The sequence below is a fragment of the Otolemur garnettii genome, unplaced genomic scaffold (assembly GCF_000181295.1).
Source record: "Otolemur garnettii isolate 467f Iridium unplaced genomic scaffold, OtoGar3 scaffold00028, whole genome shotgun sequence".
Classification (NCBI taxonomy): domain Eukaryota; kingdom Metazoa; phylum Chordata; class Mammalia; order Primates; family Galagidae; genus Otolemur; species Otolemur garnettii.
The window spans coordinates 13,208,873-13,223,453 of NW_003852423.1; the positions used below are offsets into that span (position 1 = coordinate 13,208,873).

Genomic DNA, 14,581 nt, shown 5'->3' on the forward strand with positions numbered 1-14,581 from the left:
TGGCCTTTTCTACGAAAACTTTTAATCACACGGAATTTAGCTTCTGATCGGCCAGACTTATTTAAACGGCGCAGAGAAAAACCTTCCATTTTTAACATCCACTCTGGTGTTTGCTGGAAATTTGCCACCGAATTTAGGCTCTAGTTGAAGGTTACTAGGATTTATCATTGTTTCCCCAGGACGTTTAACCCTCATGGGCTTCTCTTCTTTCATTTAAGACACTTGGAAAAAAAAAATATTGTAAGCGCTTTGGCCATTAAAAAAAAAGTGTTTTAGCTCCTATGGTTTTGTAATCTAGAAATATTTCTGAAACTGGAGAGGGAAGAGTATTTGACACAGAAAGCAGCTGTGTACCAGGAAATAATAAGTATCATGCAAAATATCACAGCTAATAGATGTCCTTTATGAGTGGAAATATGTATGTTTAATTGCTTTTAAAAATGTGGGGTGGAAAGACACAATTATACATTGTGATAGCAAACCTGTACAGATAATTTCTGGAAAATACAAAACAAATGCCCAAAATTTTTTTCTTTATGATTGAAATAATTGTCCCCAAATTATGATACCACCTACCGAAGTATTACGTTGCCCCCATCTGCAAATACTTGAAGAGGAATAGTTACCAATTGAACTCATTTAGATTTAATCCTTGATAAAAAGAAAATTGCATAGCTTTTTATATTGTTGAACATCCTCAAATGCATCCTCTAATATCACTAGTGATAATTCTCGATATTTAAAATCCCAATTTTTCAAAGATACATAATATATAATTCCTAATAATTATAAACACGTCATTTTACTCATCTGATTTTAATAACATGCATTTTATAATTACTGTACAACCAAAATAGACAGTGAGTTATACTCTGTGCATGTCTTTATTCCACAGTATATTCTTCGACACCTTGTTTAAAAAAAATTAAATGAATTTAAAAGAAAATAAAGGAAGAAAAAAAAATCCTTCCAGTAGAAACAAAATCACAGTGCTTTACAGACAAAAGAAAAGGAAAAGTTCTCATACGAAAAGAGATTTATTATTACATAGAAAATTCTCACAAGAGTTGAAACACACTTCAGAAACTAGTAAACACCTTAGATAGAGTTGTGCCAATTACTCAGCCCACAAGCATCTGCTTTGTCTTAATTAGACGGGGGAGGTGAATGACCACTGTTTATTTTCATTTTCCTCATTAATTATGAAAAACTGCATTTAATTCATCTTGCATGGTGAGAGATTGGCTGCGCAGATGTAAGTCGTAAGGGAAGTGGCTGTCGGTGGGCAACCTGAACATGGCACCCTGCCCAAGGGGACCCCTGGGTGGCACTGCACAGTAATGCATGCCGTAATTGTAATTTTTGCCATAGTCCAAGGTTTCTTCTTGCTTCAGGGAAAATATCCCATTATAGTTAATTGGGGGAGGACTTAAGGGACCTTCAAACTGAGGGCTGGCACACTCAGGGGAAGTACTTTCATAGAAGGATTCGTATGCACTGCAATAATTGTAGGGCTTCATGGACTTGGAATTATCAAGAGTCCCATGCCCTGGGGGCGTAGTGAGCTCAGGGCTGTGGTAGGGTGGGTAGAAAGTAGAGTAGGGTGACCTTGTGTGATGCGCAGCCTCCCCCCCTTGACCCATCAGGAAACTCCTGGCGTTGAGCTGCAAGCAGCCTGCCACCAAGTTTGTAGTTGGCTGAGAAAGACCTTTGCATAAGTTTTGGACAAACGTGAGCAGATCTGGTCTCTTGCCGATTCTCAGAATTTCAGAAAGTGCCCAAATGTAGTTTTTGGCCAGTCGTAAAGTTTCTATTTTGGACAGTTTTTGGGTTTTAGAATAACAGGGGACCACTTTCCTTAAATTGTCCAGAGCATCGTTGAGGCCGTGCATCCTGTTCCTCTCTCGTGCATTAGCTTCCTGTCTCCTGAACTTGACCCTTTCCAGTCGCAGCTTGGTTGTCTTTTTTTTTCTAAGACCCCTCCTTCTGGGCAACCCATTTTCATCTTCCTCTTCCCTATCTTCCTCTTCCTCTTCTTTTTCGGTTTCTTCTCCCGGGGCCCTTTTGATGCTTTTTCCTCGAAGAACAATCTGTTTGGAAAAGCTCTCTGGTTTCTTAATTTGCTTCTGGTCCTCGCATTCTCTAGAAAACTTTCTGCATATCTGGGATTCTGGCATGACAACAGACTCATCAAATGGTAGTGTTAACATGGTTCTCTAATCTTAAATTACCTGAAAAATGCCAGCACAATATTTAAAGTGTTTTCATTTTTAAAGTTTATACATTTGAAACATATTCAAGGACTTAATCATAAGACTACAAAAACACTGGGAAATGACTGATTCCAGGACTTATTTTTTTTTACATTAAATATAATTTTTGAGTTCGTGAAAACTAACAATTACTAAAAACATTGATGCATGCAATAGGATTAATTTACACGGGCGAATTATCAAAAGAAAATAAAACACAAAGCATTTATTGTGGTATCACCACCATCTTCATTTATCTTTGACTTTTAAACTGGATTTTAATACCCCAAAAAGATTGTGGAATTTAAGCAACTGTAAAACACGATAGAGCAATGCAGAATTTCAATAATTCCAATTCCCCTGAGCACAAAATGAGAAGAGAAGCCAGTTTTTAAAATAAAAATTGCTACCTCTCCATGAGCTGACAAATTTGTGTGGTTTTTTCCTTTCAGAAAAAAAATTAACCTTAACTTTATTTTCTGTCCTAGACAACTTTGAATTTAGACAAGTGACTGTGGGAAGACACAAATTTAAAGAAAAGATTAATCAGAGTTCATTTTAAAACTGTTCTTTTCTTTCTGATCAGTAAAGAATTACGTAAAAGAGCACTATTTTCCCAGCTTTCAGAAAGAAAAGGGGATTAGGCTAATTTGGAATAAACTCCATAAACAAATGAAAAAATAAAAATCACTGGCAATGTCTTTTAATCAAAGAAAATGTTGAGATCGCTTTTATCTCCATTTAAAAATTTTTCCAAATGTCATTATCTGTTTACTGCTGTTCAAATCATCCCGGACAAAAAACACTCTCGTAGTGTTTTTGTTCTGTGAGCCACAGAAGTCTCCCTCTAGCTAATATCTGACAGGAGCGGTCCAAGGATTCTGACTGCAATTGTGCACGTGTGTTCAGAATCCCGAATGAAAGGGGAAAATAATTTGTGTTTCAAATGCATTTTGTTTTTTGTTTGGTGAAGCAGCAAGTATTTTCATCTAAAGTCTTCAAACAAATAGGCACATTATAAGACAGATTTTTCTATTTAACAATCTCCAGCCCCCTCAATACACACACATACACACGTACACATACACAAACTCTTAGTAATGTCCACATACTTGTAGTGTTACATAATAGCAGTAAAAGTATGTTATAATTGCATCATAAGAATGAAATATGATAAGAAGTTATAGATGGCAAAGAGCATACAAATGCTATCAGACAGTGACACTGTATCTTTAAATACTTGCATGCAAAGCCAGCATCAATTGAAGTATATCTTTATTTATATTACCTTAGGTTTTAATTTCATTCAATAATCAGTTTTCATTTTGGATCTTCCAAATCTTTTCAGGCTGAGTGTCGCATCCTCTCCTGGAGTCTCTAGATCTGTGTATATCTGCACTATCTCATTGATCTCTAAAAAGTGACATTGATGCCAACTGCCAGAGCTGGTACCCATGCCATCTGCTAGTGACGTCACAGGGCAGAGAGAGCCATGTGATCCTCTCTCTTGGGACCTTCATTCTGCACTGATCATCTGGCATCCCTGTAAGTGGGTACCAGCATTCATGCATCAACACAGAAGGTTAGACTGATAGGGAAAAAAAATCTGCACCAGCATTTCACATACAGTAGGTGCGTTTCTCCTCGAGCTGCTTGGGTTTCACTGGCAATCTGTAGGAATAGCTGTGTGTTAGTGTTCAGTTTCGCCCTGCCAACGGTGCAACTGTTAGGTAGTCGTTAATATTCCATTCATTTACAAGGTGGGCTTTTGTGTGAGCGAGGGGTTTTTGTTGTTGATGATGTGTTGTTTTGTAAAGATCACCATCCCATTTGTGCCTCTGGGTACCAGGGAAAGAAAGCCGGGAAAAGGAGCTGGAAACTGGTCTTAAGATGCTTAGCCAAACTAAGATTTGTATAAGCGAACAGGGGTCAACAAAGGTCTCCTTATTTCCTTGTTTATGTTTCACGGCATGTAACTTAGGAGTGTGCCTGTGTGTCGTCTTATTAACATGGAAGACTTCTGTGCTTCTTAAGAATTTGGAATAAAAGAACAGCTTCTCCATCTGGGGTCTGTGAAAGACATCCTCTGAAGCTCCCCTTCCTACCCTTGCTGGTACCTTTCAACAACTTTTATAGAGACGCTGCAAGTCCATTGTTAAAGATTTCAAACTACGGACTTTGTCCTCTGCCGAAAGTCACTAACTTTACTCTTTTATTCTCCCTGCCTCTTCCCAGCATTAACTTACTTGTTCTTTCTCATTTCAGTTCAGACATAATAAACATAAAAATTATCACTTAGGTTTTTGTCTTTCCATCTCTGGAATTCTGCTGTTTTAATCAAAGATTAGCTTTCTTGTTTTGGGGGGGGGGTTGTTGTTGGTTTTTTTGTTTTTTTTTTGAGTTTCAGACTTTTTTCTGTCTTTTAGAAATCGTATCTTTATATTTCTTTTTCTCCAGACCAACATCAGTTTAAACATCTTCTTATTCTTACTTTAGTGCCCACATGTTTTCCCTATCAGGCACATTTCATATTTCTCTTTTTTCCCTGCTCCTCTCTTTTGGTTTCTTCTGAACAAAAGCAGGGTAGAAACAGTTAAGCAAAGCTGGCAAAGCTTTATAGAGAAAACAGCGAAGCCAGAGGCAAACTCCACCTTCCTCTCATTTTCTCTCCTTCTCGGCACCCCTGCCCACCCCCCCCACCCCCCACAAATAAGGCCATTTCATTTCAGGATTGCCTGTCAGGAAAGCAAAAAGCGCACTTTTTAAAACAAGTAAAAGTTTAAAAATAAACAAATAAACACAACCTTTGTTGTTTGACGACTGAGTAATCTCTTTCTATAAAGTGAGAGAGTATGCTTTTGGTATTAAAGTAATCCCTGGCAGGGCTGTAACTGTTGAATCTGTGTTAGCATTCCCCTTATAAATCCCATTTTTGAAAGGTTTAGAATTCTGCTGCTTCCATGCACTTTGGATCCAAATTGGCACCACGGGCCTCGCACTAAATTCAATTTCGCTCCTGTCAAACCCTCCTCATTTCCACCCTCCTCAAAAAGTTGTCTGACTTTTCCTGGACAGTAATAGAAGAGATGGGGAAGTTGGCAAAAAGCAGTATCAAAAAGGTAAAGGTGGATGATTTTTCGCTCTTCCTGGCCTAGTAAAGAATGAGAATTTAAAATAGGAGTGAGACTATAAATGCATACCTTGAACTGCATAGGTTGGGCTCGCTCATGTTTTTTAAAAATTCGGATATAACATCGCCATTTTTAAATGTATTGCCTAAGAGGATACCACTTGGGAATGGGTGTGCTGAGTACATTTTGTACAACTTTGGGTTCAAAAGCGACACACGCTTATTATTAATATAAAGAATTTCCCTCGGAAGCCAGATACAGAATTTTGTTTGTCTCACATACGATTTCATTTTTAAATGTAAAGGCGCTTAAGCATCAGAGTCACAAGCCACAAACCACCAGTACTATTGTAAATTTTGCACATCCTAAACTTGCAAAGTCTCTACTTTAATTCTTTGCATTAAATGCATCATCACAAACATGAAAATACGAATTTAAGGCGTAGATTACACGACATGCCAGTGGAAAATTATCACCAATGAGGTTCATTGAAAAGATAGATGCTATATTTTATATTTGCATGTGCAGAAAAAATGAGAAACCAGTTTATTGATGAAAACATTGGAGACTGTTCTATTCCTGCCATAGATCACGAAGGAAAAACCTTTAGTGGAGAGGAGTGGAGCTGCACAATCTGTCATCAGGGTTTTTATTAATCTATTGTCAGGGTGTTTTCTTTTCATTACTCTTATTTTTTCAGAAACAAGGAGGGGAAAACAAAAAGTTGTTATGTCAAGATTCAGCAAGGATGAAGTGTGTTTGTACAATAATCTTTCAGAAGAAATTTCGTTATGTATTTTTCTACTATAGTTCCAGATATGCAAATGCTTGTGCTGTTAATATGCATTCATAACAGACACCAGAAGGGCTGTTCTACTCTCTGTTAAGAAAGCATGTTAACACCTATACTCCAAACAGAATACATTCTGACTTATAGATGAATATTCAGAGTATGGGGAGTATATTGTCACCATTTCTGTCATATATTTTCTCATGTTATAACAGTTACTGCACACTAAAGTTCACATCTAGAACCCAATTCAATATTAATTTGATTGATTCCGGGGTCATGACATGGTATAGATTTTTTTAATAAGTGTTCCATCTCTAGTTGCTTCTCTTTTGCTTTTACTGGGTAAATGTTTTACCCATGAAACGACCCACGGAAAATTTAGATATAATTCTGACTCAGTTGCAAGGCAACAGAAACCAAAAGTCCAAATTAAGGCTCAAAGATTATCATTTGTATGTCATCCTCTTGGTACCTGGGTCTTAGCAAATGGCAATTCTATTGACTCCCTCCTCCTCGTCATTTAAGAGATCAGTTTGCATCACAACAGGCATTTTTCTTGGCTCTCCAAGGGTGGATGAGGGACAGAATGTAGACCATGGGAGAGGATCAAGCATTAAAACTCCAGGATCTGAGTTTTTCCCCCCAGATGTGAGATACTTCCTGAGATAGATTTTAAGAAATTTTCTCTATTACCTTTTTTTCTTTTTCTCCCCTCCCTCTCCCTTTCCTCCCCCCCCTCCCTTAGACAGATGCTTCAGGGCAGTCATGAAGCTTGTAAGCAAGCTCAGTGTCAGTCCCCAGAGTTTTAACTCTGTGATCCCCATTGGCTTAAAATAGTTTTAGGGCTGTAGCAGTGTCCCATTTTGGAAAACAGCCCTTGGAATTTAAATAGAGGTGTTTAGATTATGAGACAAAACACAAAACGACCTTATTCTCTGAGAGCCTTGGAATACTTAAAAATATAATTTAAACATAGATTTCCAAATGTTTTGTTTATATACACATGAGGATTACACAGACTGAATGGATAATCTGGAAATAATTTAAAGGCAATACTTGCACCATTATTTTAGATTTACTCCAAGGTGAAGTTTAGACTGAATTGTATTATTATTATGCAATTAATTATATTGTTGTTCATGCCATTCACAAAACACTGTGATATTCAGTCTTTTATCATCATCTTTGCCTAAAACAGCAGTGAAGCCCTTCCTAGAAATACTTTTAATAATCTCCCCCCACCCCCCCGCACAGAGCATACTTGGTATTTTACTCACTAAACTGCATTTATTAATTGTTCTGTCCAATTTGTTATTAAACAGAGGCATCTAACTCTACCAGTTAAAACTTCTACCAGCATCAGAAAATCAGTATTACTGGAATGAGTTGTTATAATTCTAGCCATAAATGAAGAAATGATATTTATTAATTTTGAGGATCTTATTAAAAGGAAATGCTGGGTTTGTGAACACATCAGCACATAGGCTTTAAAAAATATTAAGAATGATGTGTTGACCCTGATTACTAATGTTTATGACACCAATTTAGGAACTATTGTCATATTCCGATATATGTTATGTAATGATTATTTTTAAACATAGAAAACAGAAATACAATTTGGCTTTTTCCTGTCATAGTCATCCATATTATAAGATTGGAGTAAGACCATTTTGTAAAGATCATATGCAAATGTTTTTATAAAAGTTTTATGCAAATTGCATTTTTGAAACTAAAATTTGATGTTAGATGATTGTATGATTAAATTCTTGCTCTCTTAACATAGGGATTCTTAGATGGATTTCAAGAGGTTCTTGAACTTCCTAAGACTATGTGAAAGTTTGACATGTATGTACATATGTGCATTTTTCTAAAAAGGGTAAGAATGGCAAAGAGTATTTTGCCATATTACTAACCTTGTTTTCCATCTTGATCTTGCTGTTTGATAGCTATGTGTCATTCATTCATTCATTCATTAAAGGTTTATTGACTACCTATTTTGGAGTAATTCTTGACTTCTCTTTTTCTCTTATTGGCCTTACAACCAATATGCCAGCAAATCCTCTCAGTCCTATGCTAATGTTATACCCTGACTGTGATCACTTTTCACCAGTTCTACTACTCCTACCCTGGTCTCAACCACCATTATTTTTCACCTGGCCTAAATGGCCCTTGGGATTTCAATGTTGGCACCTTATATCCCATATACAGTTCTCAAATCACCAGCCATCCTCATGGTTAGAACATCAATTGGTCTGTGCTCTCCTACACTCGAAACCCTCCAGTGGTTTCTCTGCTCCTTCAGAATAGAAGCCACGTCCTCATAGAGGTCCAGAGACTCCTGCCAGCCTCTTGGATTTCATCTTCCACTCTCCCCTTCACTCTGTCAGCTCCAGTCACACTGGCTTCTGGCTATTCCTTGAATACTCAGGCACACTCCCACCTCTGGGTCCTTGCACTTGACTTCTGCCTGGAAGTTTTCTCCTGCATATCCCCATGGCTCGTTCTCACATCCTTCAAGTATCTATTCACAGGTCTCCTCTCAGTGAGGCCTACCCCAGTCTCTGATTATATTGTACCCACGTGCCTGCTGATCCCTCCTACCCATCTTCCTGTTTCACTTTCTCTGTAGCACTTACCACTTTAACACAGCATGTTACTCATTTCTGTGCTATTAATTTACAGTTCTAATATCTGACATGAAAAGCAGTAGGTATAAACTTGTCCCATGCACTGAGCAAGTGATGGCCATTAAGTAGCATATAGAACAACCATGACAAGATTGTCAGGGCTCTCACAATCTGGAGAAGGGAGATGGGTGATGAACACATAGGCACATACATGTGTCAAGTACACACAGGAGGCCACAGAGAACCATGGGATATTGGTTCCAGTATCTGAGGAGCCCTTTTGGAGTAGCCCTTTAGGCTAAGACATTAAGACTGAGCAGCAGAAGCAATAGCACATGAGGTTTCTGATGTTCTGGGAAGACTAGAAGCATCATGGTGAGAGCATGGACTCTATTATACCAGGCTATGTGGATTGTGGTCACACTCCTGAAATTTATTCAAAAGGGAATCACTGGAAGACTTCAGCCAGCTTATGATTTGAAAAATTTACTCCAGCTGGCTATGAGGAGAAGTTTTGGAGAGGGAAAAAAGAAACAGAAACAAGGAGAGCCCATACTCCAAAATATGGCACCTTGACTTACTAAAGCTAGGGGAACTTGAGAAAACTGCAAGAGCAGGATCCCTTACTCTCCCATGAAGCAGGTAATAAAACATTGGCAAGATTTTCTGACCTTTTCCTGAAGCAAATCAGACCCTCCTGAGAGAGGTGGCCTCTCTACAGAGCAAAGGAAAGGAATATCCTTACCTTAAAGGACACAGGAGCACAGAGAAGAATCTGAACAAAAAGGCCATGTGAAATGTCCCCTAGCTTATTACCACTAGATCACACTCTTTGCCCTTTCTTATTTCTCCACGACTCTCTATTCTTCAGTAAATCTACTATTAAAAAAACATGAAGGTTTAATGGTTTCTTTGGGTCATCATTTCCTTATGAATGCTTCCATGTCATATAAAACATGTGAAACAAATGGTAGGCTTTTCTCTGGCTAGTATGTTTTTTGTTATAGGGGCCTTGTACCCGAACCTAGGATGGGTTGGAAAAGATATTTTTCCTCTCCTACAGAACTTACAAAGCCTGTGAAAGTGGACTGTAGGAGACCAAGCACCAGGCTGATAGAAGCAGCCACTGACTCTTGAAGAAGGTGCTGGGAGCAAAATAATCTCCTAGGCAGCTTGGAGACAAGCCCTCAAGCAGCTGCCTTCGTTAATGAGATAAGATCCATAGCTCGTTAGCAAGCGTTATACTTTGTAACATTCCTAGGGCAACAGGATGGGAGTTGAGCCCAGGCAGAAAGCACTTAGCAACCATTAAACATGTGATCCTAGCATGTGGACCCCCCACTCCTGTGGTATCAGGCTTTAATAAAAGGCCAAGAAAGAGGTTTCTTGGGGCTCTTGGAGAACAGACAGGAAGCCCACATCTTGCAGGCATGTACCTTCAATCCTTGTCCCTGCTGTTTTTATTCATGAGTTGATGGGGTGTCCCAGTGGGTACCAACAGTGGACGGAGCAAGAGAGAGATGACTATGGCCCAGACCTGAATGGAGACAATGGAAATGGAAAAAAGAGGAGGCCTGGAAATATATTTGGTGGATAAAATCAAAAGAATTTGCTGATTGTACTGGTGTGGATTGCATGTGGGAAAATTACTTAACCTATGGTCATGATGATGATGATGAACCAAGTGTCCATTCATATTCAATGTGCCAAGTGCCAGGCTAAATGTTTCATGAATGTTATCTCATTTGATCCTTGCAGTTAGGTAGATGTATCATATCCAGTCCCATGGTAGGAATAATGAAACTATGGCTCAGAGGTGTTAACTAATGAATCCAGGACTGCTCAGTTTTTAAGTGGGAGAATCATCATTTAGACCTAGGTCTGTCTGAATCCAAATTCTTCCTTCTAAACTAGTACACTTTGCTACCTTAAGAATTAGATGAATAAATATTAATGAGCTTCCTATTACTGCTTCTGGGACAATAAAGTAACCTCTAAAAAACACAGTTGACAGCATCCTTTCTGACTCACCAGGGCAAGTTGAAACTTGCCCGGCTTATTTGTATGATTGAGAGGGGTTCGTTTGTTTTCATCTACGTGGATTTTATGTTTCTTGATTTTTGTGTATCTCCAAAATTTTGCAATGACAAAATAAATGTTGAATGATAATAAATATCAGATAAAGTAAAAGAAATGACCATGGTCTATTTATAAATGAAGAGTCAGTTCTCCTATTAATGTATCTACTGTCTTAAGATTTTCACCATACTTTTGTTTTCTAGGTTAATGTTTTAGGTAGGTCAGTAGACCATTTGCACAGTGAAATTGTGTAATAATTGCAAATGTCATGACAACAAGTTCCCATTTGGCTTAGAAGAGTTGAAGTTTGAGTTGTCTATTCTTTCATTCCTTTTCATTCATTCAACAATACTCTTAACTTATTGTGTGCTCCTGCTCTGGATATTATGTGAGGAAGTAAAGGTAAATGACAGAGAGTCTCAGCTCTCATGGAAGTTGCAGTTGAATTGGGGACACAAAATACATCCACAATAGTCTAATCAAAACAGTATGAGCTCACTGTGATAACAGAGGCTGTTGTTAGATAAAGAAAACATTTGAGTAGAATCAGAAAGTATGTAAAGGGATTTTTAAAAATTTAAAATGTGACAGAGACTGAAAAGTACACATGGCAATAAGTGCACAAGTCAATGAATTTTGACAAACTGGACATATCTATGAAAGAGGATCTTGATCAAAAAGCACAGAATTGTCAGCTACCCAGAGGCCTCCTTCTTGCCCTTTCCAGGTACCAATCAGTCTTTTCACAATAGAGACCATCATCTTGACTTCCAACAGCATTGATTAACTGTGTCCGTTTTGTAGATTATGTATAGAATCATGAGTCAGTCTCCATTTATTGCAATATGTTTTGAGGGGGACATAATTTATCCATGTTATTGTATGCAACTGTGGATTGTTCACTGTCATTGCTGTATAGTACTTCGTAGTGTAACTATTCCTTCTCTGGGCATCTGGATGATTTCCTGTTTTGGGCTGCTATAAATTGTGCTATTCTAGTACATATAATTTGGTAAACATACATGCTAGCTGTATCCCATTACTAGATATATACCCAACAGACATATGTATATTTATCCTGTGTGTGGGATTTTAAGAGAAATTTAGAATGGGACATCTAGAAAGAGTTAATCTTTATTAATTACCTACATGACAACCATTTCCTGAAGTCATTGTAGAAGATCAATAACATTCTTCCAGGGGGTCAAGGGATGTGGTTCACCTTTTGGGTGTGGGACAAATATAAGAGGGTCCTTACCTAACAAAAGCAATTAATGTAACCTGCTTCTGTGTACCCTCAATAAATCACCAGCAATAAAAAATAATAACATTCTTCCAAAGCTATGGGCTCACTAGTTGAGAAGGCTATTGATTACTAATCTACAAATATTAATTGAATGATTCCTTTGCATTGGAGAAAGTGAATAGAAGACATAATTCCTTCATTCAAGGAATCTAGCGTCCTGTTGAGGAAATACAATTAACAAATTTGAAGTATTGAGATACAAGACTGTGGGGTAGAGAGTCAAACAAATGAATAACTGCTTTTTCTAACATCCTTTAGGAGGATGAGTGCAAACCTCAGATTATGCAATGGTTTTATTTACCAAAACATGTTTCAGAATACTTGCACTTAAAAAGTACTTTAGTGGAATTTCAAGTTTTTAAACATTTGATCAATGTTAATATTAAGGCTAATTTTTTGAATACTTTGTGCCAGCTAGTCTGCTTACTAACATAATTTTTACAACAGTCATATGAAGATTATATACATAAACACACTGGTACAGCAGTTAAGGACAGTATCTGGTGCCAGACACCCTGGTTCTGTCACTTTTTAACTGGATGACCCTGGCAGGGTGTCTATGTGGCAGCTTCTTCAGCTGTCACATGGGTATGATTACATTCTTATCTCATAGGCTTAGAATAGTCCCTAGTACATAGTAAACATACATGTTATTTGGCAGATTATTTTAAAATACAAATTGAAGGAGGGCGAGAGAGTTGAGTATATTATGTGAAACAATTTCTCAACTCTGAAGAAAAGGCTCATGCCTATGGCAATGTCCTATGGTCATTCAAGCATTTGGTGTGTATGCAGAGAGAACATACTATAATGTCAACAAGAGTAATTATTCTGAAATTGCAATAGAGTTCTGCTTTCAATTTCAGCACCTTGGACCAGGAAATATGGCAATGTCTTAAGGACAGATAACTTCTCAGTGAAGTTTGTACTGGGCTATAGATCTTTTTAGGACTTGAATTTCTTTTCTGTACATACTTCAATTCTTTCCTAAGGAAGTACTGAAGACTTTTTTATTTGTTTGCATCTGCTTTTGAATATCTTGTTGGCTTTGATGGAAGGAGTCTATTGCATATTGTTGCTTATTGTTTTGTTTACATGCTTTCAGGCAGAAGCTTGTGAGATGACTTTGGAACTAAAGCTTAGGTTGAAAGGCTACTCTTACTGAAGCCACAGATTCAAATGCAAACAGGCATGAGCCAATTACTCTTGAGAGAATGCACTTGTCTGCCCTGGGATCTGCTGTATACAGGTAGATCTAATAACCTTCACATTTAGAAAAAAATCCTAGTTCACATCTATAGGGCCAAATAAGCAGCTAATCAATCCTAAGCTAAATGAAAAAGCTCAAATCATATTTGTCTTTTAGTATTTTAGACTTCCGTTGGTTTGCTGTGTTTTGTTGGCAAATCTCATCTCATTACAATACATTTTTCATTTGCGTTTTAAAATAGCCATCCTAACCCACTGTTATTACAGCATATGTGGTAAGTTGTTATTCCTGAGGTGGTGATAAATTTGTGGCTATCCATTCACATCCTCATGGGTTGGAATTAATCTTTCTCCTCTGATTTTCCACTACACTTTATGCCTAGCATAATTTGCTTTGTAGTGTAGCTATTTGTGAATACATCTGTCTTCCCCCACTATATTGTGAGGACAGAAACTATCCCAGACTTCTGTATGTTTCATTTGGTTTTGTAGTACCTATATCACATAATGCACTGATTTGTCCATAGTAGGGACTCAATAAATATTGATGACAAAATAAGATGGGTCAATTGCAGTTATGGTAGATTTGGCTACAGATCGTCTCAGAGCACTGAGGCCCATCTGTCAATCAAAGCTGTGATCTTTGCCTCATTAACGTCATGGCTGAGCAATAAGTCAATGAAGAAGAGCTGCACGTCCCACATATCATAAATTAGATTGTAGATTATGTAATTCCTTCAGCAACAAAAAATCCTAGGGAGTGGTAAGGATGAGCCACGATTTTATACAGTCTGCATGTGAACCCAGTATACTCCCTCCTGGCTTTTTCTCCAAAAAGGCTGCTCCAGTGCTAATTATTTCTTTCAAAAACTAGAATAACTTTTTTTTCCACTGAGCAGTTTGCATTTCATTTTGGCTGCCAACACTGGTACAAGATCCAGCCTAATACAGTGGCACATGGCTTTGGATTCTCTTATTAGCGAGGATTATTTTCTGGAGGAAATATAGCATTATTCTTTCCATTCAAAGTTTAAGCATTCCCAGGCTGGGCTTTCTACCACTCGCAGGATGTGAGTTTGGCTTGTTAACAGTGAAGCGAACTTGCATTGCCTTGGCTCTGCTTGTCCCACTGCTTTCCCTGTTGGGTGGCAGACACAGGAGAGAATAAAGGAGACTGTCTTTTG

At 37.9% G+C, this 14,581-nt stretch overlaps 1 protein-coding gene across 1 annotated transcript; it reads right to left on the reverse strand.

Annotated features, from left to right (window-relative positions):
• Window positions 1-398: 398 nt before the first annotated feature.
• Window positions 399-4,058, reverse strand: NEUROD6 (neuronal differentiation 6). The gene is made up of 2 exons (XM_003788558.2): window positions 3,541-4,058; window positions 399-2,231 (listed from the first exon to the last, which is right to left on the reverse strand). Exon 2 carries the CDS (start codon window positions 2,208-2,210, stop codon window positions 1,197-1,199), a length of 1,014 nt encoding a protein of 337 aa, XP_003788606.1. The 5' UTR covers window positions 2,211-2,231; window positions 3,541-4,058; the 3' UTR covers window positions 399-1,196.
• Between the last annotated feature and the right edge of the window lie 10,523 nt (window positions 4,059-14,581).

Excerpts from the sequence above, each read along its gene's own strand:
- NEUROD6 (XM_003788558.2), bottom strand. The coding sequence starts at position 2,210 with ATGTTAACACTACCATTTGATGAGTCTGTTGTCATGCCAGAATCCCAG.